We start from the raw sequence: 12,297 nt of genomic DNA on the forward strand, positions 1-12,297 counted from the left end.
ACACATCCACCATTTCCCCGGGATGTAATTTTCGGGCCATGAATTCCTTCCATGCAGTAATTGGATCTAATGCAAATGCTGTAAAAAGGGCGTGCTTGATGCAGGCAAAATCTGTTTTTTCCTCATCAGCCAACTGCTGGTATACTGCATATGCTCCCCCAGTGAGGTGCATTGGGACCATGCATTCTATACGCTTCACCCCACTGAGCTGACATATTAATTCTGCTTTTTCCACCCATTCCTGCACTGAGTGATCAGTGCTACTGCCATCAAACAGGGGAATTAGCTTGGGGTCAAATCCTGACGTCATGCCGGAATAGCTTGTGTTCGTTACAACTCTACTTTCAACCAAGTCGTTGTTTGTTTCGTTCACCACACTCTTTTCTTCTACCTCTTCTTTTACACACGTCCGTTCGTTTTCGTAACTCAAACTCGTCTCTCTTCCTGCTCTCCTCTTCTTGTTATTTATGGAATCAGCGTACAAGATTCTCCGAGATTTCCCGAGATTCCACGAGGCTTTTTTCCACATAAACGCATGCGGGCGCCATCTTGATTCTTAGTAGCCACTTTCTCCACAATATAATAGCCAGATACCGGCAAGACACCGGGGACTTCTGGCTCGGGCTAAAACAGAATGTAAATTCTTATAGCAGAGTCTAGGCTGAATAAAATCTTAAACAAACCCAGTGTTTGCGTTCCCGGTGAGAAACACTACATGGCGACAAGGATGAGATCACTTCTCATATAGGGGAACATTATTTAAACTTTTTTCTCTGAAAACATTGTTTTTGATAGAAATTAAACTGTGACATTTTTACCTGTACACAGGCATTCCGAAATATGATGTCTTATGGTAGGATCGACGAATTCTAGCCAAGTGGAAGTAATTGGGACACATATTCAGAAAGATTGGATTATTATTTTGAGGCGAATGCAATTCAAGATCCAGAAAAGAAAAAGGCCGCCCTTCTTTCCGTTTGTGGTGGGGAAAGATTTTTTCTGCTGAAAGATCTTGTCACGCTGCATAGCTTAAGAGACAAAAGCTACAAGGAACTCTCGCTCTTCCTTAAAAGAGCAACCCAGCACCATCCGTAATTGTTGAGCGATTCAACTTTTACATGTGCTGTCTATTTCGGATTTTATTGCTCATTTAAAAAAATTATGAAGTTTTGTGAGTTTGGAAATACGATAGAAGATATGCTCATTGTTGGATTAGTGGATGACCGAATTCGTTGGCGACTGCTTTCCGAGAGGAAACTAACATTTCCTTATGCCCAACAGCTAGCTCTTGCCATGGAAAGTGCAGACAGAAATGTTAGTGACATGTCAGCCTGTTCAACGTCCAGTTTTACGCCACAGACGAAAGTCACCTAGGTTGAACAGCCTACTCCACTACAGAGACAAAAACAAAGATCTTGTTTCCCGACTCCTGCCATTTCAAAGAGGTAACATGTAATTTTTGTCACAAAACCGGTCACATTTCGCCAGCCTGTTTGACCCAGAAGTACAATGACAGAGCTAGAAATCAGAAAACCCACAAGGTCACCAGTGAAGAACCAGTAGACAAAGATACTAGCAGCAACTGTGCCTCGGTGCATGGGCTGTTTAACCTGGCAGCAAATAGCAAAACCGAGCCTCTGATGGTGTTGATGGGCATACATGGTCACAATGTCGAGATAGCGTTCAACACTGGAGTTGCTGTTTCACTGATCAACCGCAACGCATTTAAAAACCTATGATGCGAACCTGATGAGCTCGTACTTAACCTATGTCACAGAAACTAGCAACCTACACGGGAGAAAGTATCATGCCGTGTGGTGCGTGTCAAGTGTTGGTAGACTATGATGGCCAACAGTTTCGTCTGCCTTTAGTGATCGTTCCTGGTTCTGGTCCTGCATTTCTTGGTAGAAACTGGCTACGAGTAGAGCAACTCAGTTGAAAACGCATCCATCAGCTGAAAGCAGTAAATGCTACACCTGCAATTGAAGACATTATTGCAAAATACCCCAATATTTTCAAGGATGAGTTGGGCACACTGACGGATTTCACGGCAAAACTTAGTGTTGACCCAAAAACAAAGCCCATATTCTGCAAGGCTCGACACGTGCTCTTTGCATTGCGTAAAAAGGTTCACAAGGAGCTGGATCGACTGGAGTTTCTGGGTATTATCGAACCAGTACAATACTCAAAATGGACTGCTCCTATAATAGCAGTTGTCAAAACTGACCAAACAATACGATTGTGTGGAGATTACGAAACTAAAATAAACAATACTCCATCCCCAGGATTGATGATTTGTATGCAAAAGTGTAGGGAAAGAAATTTACTACACTTGACTTGAGATCAGCATTCCTGCAGGTTCCATTAGAGGAAAACTCAAAGCTGTACCTTACAATCAATACACCACGGGGTCTCTACAGGTTCAATCGCCTCAGTTTTGGAATAAAGTTAGCCCCTGGTATCTATCAATGCTGTATGGACACTTGGCAAATGAACCACATGTTGTATGCTATCAGGATGACATACTAATTACAGGATCATCAGACGCGGAACACTTGATCATCATTGATCGAGTGTTAAGGAAACTCTCAGAATCTGGTCTCCGCATTCGTCTGGACAAGTGCAAGTTCATGGCATCCTCCATAACCTACTTAGATCATTGGATTGACTCTGAAGGCCTTCGCCCTACAGCAGAAAAGATCTGTGCGGGATGCACCAGTCCCTTGCAATGAGACCGAACTTAGGGCTTTCAGTTCTATGCTAGGTACGTCCCCAATGTCGCAGATAAGTTGGGCCCCCTCTATTATCTACTGAGGAAAGGTGTCTCTTGGATGTGGGGCACCACCCAATCAACAGCCTTTCAAAGAGCCAAAGATGCATTGCAGACCACAAATGTCCTGGTTCACTATGACCTGGAGAAGGAGGTGGTACTGACTTATGACATCAGTCAATATGGTGTTGGGGCTGTTTTGTTGTACATCTTTGCCGACAGTTCAGAGAAACCTATTGCTTTTGCTTTGAGAACAATGTCACCGGCTAAGAAAAATTATAGTCAGTTGGACAAAGAGGGACTGAGTATCATCTTTGGTCTTAAAAAGTTTCATCAATACTTATTTGGACGTACATTCCGTATCATTATGGATCATAAGCCACTCATCAGCCTCTTTAGGCCAACAAAGCCAACACTGGACATCCTGCCACCAAGAATAATACATTGGTCACTGTTGATGAGTGCTTACGACTACATGATAGAATATAGGCCTGGTTCACACATTGTCACTGCTGATGCAATGAGTGGTCTTCCCCTACAGGAAGCGTTAGATGTCCCAATACCAGGCTTGATCACCTGGACAATTCCACCATTGACTCGACTGACATTTGTGCTCATACACGCAAAGACCCCATTCTCTCTAACGTTGTTCAAGCCACACAACATGGAGGGTGCAATCTCCCAAATGATGCTCTGCATTTACCATTTCACACTCGTAAAAACGAACTAAGTCTTGAAAGTGGGTACCTGCTGTGGGATTCACAAGTTGTAATTCCCCACCGTCTCAGGCAGAGAGTGTTGGATGAGCTTCACCAATGCCGCTCTAGCATAGTCAAGATGAAGGCTCTCACCCAGACCTATGGGATAGATGCCGACATTGAAGAAAAGGTAAACAACTGTTACCTTTGTCAATGCTCCAAAGGCTTACCTGCTAAGGCACCACTACACCCCTGGGAATGGCCAGCTGAACCTTGGCAACAGGTTCATGTTGATTATGCCGATTACATGGGCCAATACCTGCTTGTCATTAGAGATGCACACTCAAAATAGGTCGATGTCTATACAACAAGTGCAGCTACTTCAGCCACTACAATTGAAAGGTTAAAGCGCTGTTTTGCTACTCATGGTCTCCCGCACATTATTGTCAGTGATAATGTCCCATACTTCACCAGTTCAGAATTTGCAGAGTTCATGAAACAGAATGGTATCAGAAACAAATTTGTTAGTCCACATCATCAGGCATCAAATGTTCTAGCAGAACGCTCAGTTAGGTTGGTTCAAAATGGTATAAAAAGATGTCAGAACTCTGGAAACAAAAATATCCCGTTTTCTGCTGACATACCAGACAACACCTCACACAACAATGGGATCTACCCTAGCAGAGTTGTTGATGAGGCAAAGATTGCACACCAATCAGGATCGCATGAAGCCTGTGTTGTATATAACAACCAAGAAAGTCAAAAGTTTCACGATGACAAATCTGCCCAGATGTGTTCATTTGATGAAAGCCAAGCAGTATTTGTACAGAACTTTGGTTCCGGATCCATGTGGTTGGCTGCTCACATTCTGCAAAGAGTATCTCCCTTATCCTTTCTAATCAGATTGCAGGATGGCCGGTTAGTTCGTCGTCACCAGGATCACATCAGGTCTCATCATTGCACCAGCAAGCCAGAATCTCAATCCCCAAGTGAAAACAATTCAGAACGCATTTTCACGGAACTAAACATGCCTCACACATCCACAGACTTCATTGACACATGGGAATTTGCCTGATTATGAGCAGTCAGATATAGAAGTGAGTTAACATACCCCACCAGCCCAGCCACGATGATCGGGCCATACAATAAGACCACCAAATCGTTTTAGTTTGGATTGACTAAAGATTACTTTTTCTTAACCTTCAAAAAGAAAAGTATTTTAATGGTCACATACTGAGGCAGAATAATTCTCGACCACAAAAGTGTCACAAGGGCAGTTTACCCTAACCTTTTTCCATAATAAATGGACATTTCTTTTTTGGGGGGAGATGTATGTATGTACACGGGGGGACTATAATAGCGAGACACCGGGGACTTCCGGCTTGGGCTAAAACAGGATGTAAATGCTTACAGCAGAGTCTAGGCTGAATAAAATCTCAAACAAACCCAGTGTTTGCGTTCACGGTGATAAATACTACAAAATATATGAGATTTTTTTATAATCTTTTTTCTTGAAAATACAGCAAAAATCATGATGACTAAATTTTGTTTTACAAGTTTTTACTGTTATCATTTGTTATGGGGGTCGAAAAATCCAACTTAATTAGTGTCATGTTTTGTACACTTATGTGAAACATGTTAACATAATACAATATTTTGAAATACTGTATATATAGTAATTTGCTAACACTGAAACAAAATGTCTGTATATGCTTAATTTGCATACTTATTTTTGAAACAGATTATAAAAAATTATTCTGTATTATTCATTTTTAATTTTATTGTTTTATTTTCTTATATAGACACAATAGTTTTGTCAGTATTAATAGTCAATTTAATAAAAAGGAAAAAGAATCTTTCAAAAACTTTCAATAAAGTTAATTTAGTTTAAACCATAAGATTTTCATGTATTTACAAATTCAAATGACAACTTCCAGTACATCTCAATAAAGCGTAAAAATTTACAAGATAATTGGACAACAGAAAATTTTCTTTAAAAAATAAATAAACACTGTCCTTAAAACAATGATTAACAAAGTTTTTCTTTTAAGAATTAGACATGTTTATTTTTTAAACTAAAGTTTTAGTTTTATCGTATGATCATGATAATAAAAAACAGCAAAATGACACAAATATAATTATAGCTTAACATAAGCATAACCTTAAAATATTTACAACTAGCAGGACCTGTTAATTAGCGTTGCCCAGTGGAAGCATGCCCCTTCCTCGTAAAAACATAAACTACGGTTGTTGTTGGTGGCCAATCCCCAATGTCCTAATGTTAAGAATGGCTTTTGGAATAGATACCCTTACCTTGCCATGGTAAGAACGGTTTTCGGAATCGACACCCCATTTGATGAGGGGAGAGGGGTGTTAAAGTATTTGCTCCAAATTTAACCTTGATATTCGTTGTCAACATACCCCCCCCCCCCACACACACAAAGACTATAAAAAAAATTGGTGGGTGGCAGTGTTGGACGGAGAGTAGATTTGTTTATCATGCATGTGTACAAATCTTGAATTACAGTGCATAATGCATGTCTTTATATCTCAAAAACTACTTGTCTCCACCAAAGTTAAGAGATTGTCTTAATCAGCATAGTCAAAAAACCTATAAAAGTTGTCACTTTAAAGGAAATTGTGGAGGTGGTGCTAAGGTAAAAATTTACCTTTAAAAAAATGTCCGAGCAGTGTCGATAATGAGTCCGGAAAAGAGAAGTAAACAAAAACAAATATATAACAAATAAGTGTTTCCATGGGCAATGTAATTGAGAGTAAGTTTTTAGTTTAGCAGTGTATATTATTTGACAGACACAATGACTATAAAAAGGCCGATCTATCAAACTTTAGAAAAAAAAATTATAAAAAGCAATATGGCAACCTCGACTAGCGTAAATTTAGGCAAATAAAAAAATGATGCAAAAATAATAAAAATGAAGTTTTTTTTCCTAGATTTATTTCGGCCTTCAGCTCTAATAATGTATTTTATATAAAAACTAGCGGGGCTAAGAACAGTATAAACAAGGAGAGAGAAATTTTTAATGTCTATGTATCATTTGCTATTTCGAGCAAAAGAATATTTTACCTACCTAGGATGGGTATTACAATGTATGAAATAATTGTATCTTACCTAGGGTAGGTAATTTACAGCATGTATATGAAATAATTTTACCTTTGCAAGGATGGTGAATATACAACACATATTTAAAATAATTTTACCTACACTAAGACGGGTAATTTATATACATATATGAAACAATTTCACATACTTTTTTTACCCCAAAAACGGACATTACTTTCTCCAACCCAACCCCCAAAAGAAAACTCAAGAGCATGTTTAAAATTATCATAATCATGTTTCTTTCTACCCACTACTAAAACCATCACATCATTGTCGGATGATTACATAAAAATTTTTAACAAATATAGGTCACCCCCTACAGAAACTGGCCTAGGAAACTTTCATAGTAACCAACAGTATATATGTATCAATCTAATTTTGAGATCGTAAACTGTTTAAGCCATATCCGGAATCGAGTTCACAAATAAAGTAATTTTAAGATAGAAAATTGTTCAAGCCATTTCTGGTACAAACTTTATATTTATCTAATCAAGGGCGATACTGATTATTCTGCTAATATATATTTGCCCCTATCTCATTCAATCCTGGGCAATGCCAAGAATTTTGCTAATATATATTTCCATCAATCTCCTTCAATCCTGGGCGACGCCGGGGATATTGCAAACAAATTATTTCACATATCTCATGCAAGCTTGAGTAATGTCGGATATTCTGCTTTTGTATAAGTGTAGCTATCTAATACAATCCCGGGCGACGCCAAGTATTCGTCTATTCTGTATTTGTACCTATATCATTTAATCCCAGGCGATGCCAGGTATTCTGTTAGTATTTATCTGCACCTGCATTATTAAATCCTATATATTTTCACCAATCTCATTCAATACGAGGCGATGCAGTGTATTCTGCTAATATATATTTCCACCTATCTCATCCAATCCCAAGCAACGCCAAGTATTTTGCTAATATATATTCTAACCTATTTCATTCAATCTCGGGCAATGCCGGGTGTTCTGCTAGTATATATCTCGATCACTCTCATTAAATCCTGGGCAATGCTAGGTATTCTGTTAGTATATATTCCAATCAATCTAATTCAATCCAAGGCAACAGCAGGTATTCTGCTAATATATATTTGCATCTATCTCATTGGATCCCAGGCGCCCGTGTATTCTGCTTGCATACATTTGCATGTATCTAATTCAATCCCGGGTGACTCCTGATAATCTGTAAGTATATATGTGGATGTATCTCGTTGAATCCCATAATTCTTGGATATGTTAAAAATTTCGACAATAATTTTTCATAATTCAACCCACATTATCTTCCCCAACTTACTAAAATGATAACTTTGATACATTTCACATTTCATCATTTTTCATAATTCTTGGATATGTTACTAATTTCGACAATTATTTTCACGACTGAACCCACATTATCGCCCCCCCTCTTACTAAAGTAATAACTTTGATAACTCATATTTCATCATTTTTCATAATTCTTGGATATGTTACTCATTTTGACAATCATTTTTTATGATTTAGCCAAAATAATCGACCGCTTCTTAAAAAAATAATAAATTTGAGACTATGTCTGGGCTGTTTATTTCATTATAAACACACCAATCAAATAACTTACATTTAATCACTTTTCATAATTCTTGGATATGTTACTAATTTCGGCAATCATCTTTCATGATTTAACCCACATAATCCCCTTCCTCTTACTAAAATAATAACTTTAAGACATTGTGTGGCTGGTTATTTCATTATAAACGCACCAATCAAATAACTCCCATTAAGTCGTAGATATCATTTAGACGTGATATAAAAAGTTTGAAGAATGAGCGATCCCCCATCCCAAGAAAGCTGACGAAAAAAGCCTTTTGCAGACATACACAAAAAGCGAACATACATACATACATACACACATTTTGCCTTTTATATATATAGGTAAATAGTTTTTATGATTTATTTGTCTGTTAACAAACGAAAACAAAACAAAATAAAAAAAACACAGCATCATGTACAGGTTGTTAGCGATAAGTAACATGATTGAAGCCTGGGTAAGCGTGGGAAAATATATAAGTAAAATTGTCCACAGTAATTGTCCAAGTTTTAAAAAATAAGAAAAATATATAATAACAGATGTCCACAAAGAACAAACGAAAACAAAAAGAAATATAGGATCGTGTAAGGGTTGAAAAGATGCTCCAAAATCGAAAAATAAATAATGGTATCTGTGCGTTTGTTTATGTATGAAGAAGTGGATAGTGGAATAATAGAATTGGCCGGTCTCAGCCAATATGGATTTTGAGAAGGGAGAATTTATTATTTTTTAATCAGTTAATGGAAAGATTATGTTGTGTATGTAGCTAATAATCAGTTACGATGGCTGCAATGTAAGTATCGTAGGAAAATGTAGAATAGACCACATGATAGCAGTGGGAGGACTAAATATTTATAGAGAAAAATAGGGACTCCTTCCTCTATAGATGTCGCGATTGTGATGGTGTTGGTCCTAGGATGCAATGTAGCATTTTATTATAACGACTTAATGTGTCTATAATTGTGTTCGAAAATTACATAAGATAGTGATACCTGAGACATAATGAATTAGTATGTGGCATCTGTTATTGCAAACCTACAATACTTTGGTCCAGAGGGGAATTTCTGCAGTCAAAATATTATATAGGAGATGAATATATTTATACTTTAGCAAACTAGATGTTTAACCCACTTTAATATATGAACATATATTTTAAATTGTCTTCATACATAATTATTCCTTATAAAGTATGACAAGTTCATATATTATTACATTCGATATTCTTTGAAATGTAAAAGATCATTTGATAATTAACTTCTTTAAATTATGTAATGGATTTACCATTATCGAATTTGATTTAATCTTACCAATTAAAATTGAAATTGTTTTTTTATAAATTATTTGAAAAATTTATTGGATACACATTAATCAACATTGTTTACATTATTAATTAGAAAATAATAAATTGAATAATTAACTACATTAAAATGATTTTATAATCAAATCAGTTTAACTCACAAGATCCAGAAGAGAATCAATGGCTTCACTTTCAAGTAAAATTTCACTGATTGGTTCCGAAAGGGCAAAGGCTAAGTGCAGTGGGGTGCGATTAAACTGTAATAAAAAGGGTAAGTATAATAAGAAATTATCATAGAAACAATGGATTGCTAAGCGGGAGAAACCAACAATATATTATGATAACTTATTAAATCTTTTAAGTATAAAATACCTGATTTTCTGAAATAAATGCTTTTTGAGTTGCATTATTCACTATCAACTCCCGTAATTGATTTAATTGTAATATAGAGCAGTTCACCTCAAAGTTATACAAGGACTCCAGATGTTAAAAAGTTAAAATATTTATTTTTGAAATATATTAAATAAACTTTGCTTGAAATCAATTTTTCACAAATCATGTACTTCTCGTTTATTGAAAGATAAAATATTCATACAACTTGTGTAGTGTTTGTATAAAACTAAATTGATTGAGAGAACAAACTGAAAATGAAAGGTCTTATGTTTTGTACATTGTTTGCAATTCATTTGTATATTTCTTTTCTTTCTTTTCATATATCTGTTACTCTTGATCCAAAAGAAATGAGAATTTTTTTTAGTAAAAAATATTTGTACATCGTATATTCAATTTCTAAAAAGGATGATCTAATTTACTTGTCATATTTTATTAAAACAGAATGAACACTGATATTTGTGCTTTTCACTTTTCATATTAGAAAAGTTACATATTTTGTAAGAAGTAATTATATATACTGTCAGTGTAATTGGGATGCTGAAAATACACAGTCCAATTATCTTAGACAACACAAAGTAGAAAACATTTTAGTTAAACGTCATTATTCATTTTTGATTTATGCTGGTTTCTAAATAAAAGTTGTTTTCATTCTTTATTGTTTTTCTAAATTGAAAGAAGTCTTCCATTATTTTAATTTTTTTTATTTACATTTTTCTAAACTGTAAGAAATTTTACTTTATTTTAATTTTTATAAACTGACAGAAATCTTACATTGTCAGTCATATTTACTGTCTCTGGATTAGCTTCCAGAATAATTTTCACAGCTGAAATGTTGTCAACAAGAATAGCCACGTGCAGGAGTGTATGCCCTCGGTTGTTCTTGCTGCTTGTTAGCTGAGGATGAAGATCAATCAGTTTCTCAGTGGTTTCTTCATCCTTATCTTGAACTGATAGGAATACATTTGCAATTTGTTCCTGAAAATATACACATACATGGAAAAACAGTGACGACAAGTTTAAATTGATTTAATTATCAAGCATTAAGTGATTTAATCGATCAGTTTCTCATAGTATTTTTTTTTCTATAAAATAAAATTAGATACAGCAAAATTTTTCAACCAATCTATTTTTCTTCCTTGCTTTGAAATACAGGATCAATTAAGGTTTAAGGACTCAAATATATTGGTGTAAATCAACAGAAGTAGAACAGCTTTTGGTTGATACTAGTTCACCTTCACACATGCACATGGCATTTAATAAAACTATTTAAAGTTATGAAACGAGTTGTAAATAAAATTGTGTAATTTAAAATTTTTGTTTGTTTATACTTGTTGCTTACAAATGTGATTTCATTATGCATAAATTACCTTGTTTTAGAAAAATTTCTCCTTTATTGACCAATGATAGGAAAGATCAGCATTCTAAATTCTAACATCGGTTTTGAATGTAGGAAAAATCGTTTTGTACTGTAGCAGTCAAAACTCACTACAATGCAGGATGTAATTTTCGTGGCTCGAGATTTGAAATCCATTTTCTCCCTGGCTTGTCCAATCACAAGTCAGCTCTCCATCACATGACTGAGTACACAAAAGGCGAAATCTGAAACTGTTACTCCTCTTTCCTCCTGCACAGCAGACTTCGCCTGGGCCTATGACCCCAGGCTGAATATGAATACAACAAGCTAGCATGATGACCTTCTAACTCGCATTTGTTTCCACGTGCGGCACCCAAACGGACATTCTTTATCATGTTACAGAACTGCTCTCGTCCATACACCAACACACACACACACACACACACACACACACACACACACACACACACACACACTACAACACTTAAAGACACTTTCTCCTTTAACCGGCCTCCTTCGTTCCGACGACTACTAGCTATAAACATGTTAATGAAATTATTCTCTCCACAACAAGCTGGCAATATATTAAATCTTTACACAAGAACATTTCCACCAATTAATCTGTTTCTCTCGTGTACACTCTACTAATGAAGATGACAAATAAAGTTTCTTTTGAATATAGAATGAAACTACATTTCGTTGTCTCTTATTTTATAGTACCCTACATTAAAAATAACTGAGAGTTTTTCTTATTTAAAAATTAAAATACCTACCAAAATATAATATAGCTATTAAAATATTAAATAATTATACCTCGTTTGTTTAATCAAATGTTTGTTCAAAATTTTTATTAAAAAGTTTTGTAAATAAATAAATAAAAAAACACACCCTACATTGAAAAATAAATCTTGCTGTTGTTTTTCTTTTGTTTACAGAATGGCATGTGCATGTGCGAAGCTCAAAGTGAACCGGTGTCAACCAAAACTGGTTCTCTTGTTTCTCTCATCATCCTTAAATCTTAATGATTCAAAATACTTCATTCTAAAATCTATTTTGGTCTATTGTAAAAGTTTTTAGCAAAAAATTTATTAACCAAAA

The 12,297-nt window shown here is 35.5% G+C and overlaps 2 protein-coding genes across 10 annotated transcripts in view; one reads left to right on the forward strand and one right to left on the reverse strand.

The window, feature by feature from the left end:
• The window catches only part of LOC145291314 (uncharacterized), a 464,874-nt gene that overhangs the window by 293,182 nt on the left and 159,395 nt on the right, over positions 1-12,297 (forward strand). The window lies entirely within an intron of this gene.
• Positions 1-12,297, reverse strand: part of LOC145291313 (uncharacterized) — a 176,833-nt gene that overhangs the window by 11,521 nt on the left and 153,015 nt on the right. For all 6 annotated transcript variants that reach the window (XM_080137044.1, XM_080137047.1, XM_080137043.1 and 3 more), the window contains 2 exons: positions 10,617-10,820; positions 9,614-9,709 (listed from right to left, as the gene is read on the reverse strand). In XM_080137044.1, coding sequence (XP_079993170.1) covers positions 9,614-9,709; positions 10,617-10,820 — 300 coding nt within the window. The remainder of the gene's footprint in view (positions 1-9,613; positions 9,710-10,616; positions 10,821-12,297) is intronic.

Source organism: Euprymna scolopes, chromosome 12 (assembly GCF_053919585.1).
Source record: "Euprymna scolopes isolate OS-2025 chromosome 12, ASM5391958v1, whole genome shotgun sequence".
In the NCBI taxonomy this organism is placed as follows: Eukaryota; Metazoa; Mollusca; class Cephalopoda; order Sepiida; family Sepiolidae; genus Euprymna; species Euprymna scolopes.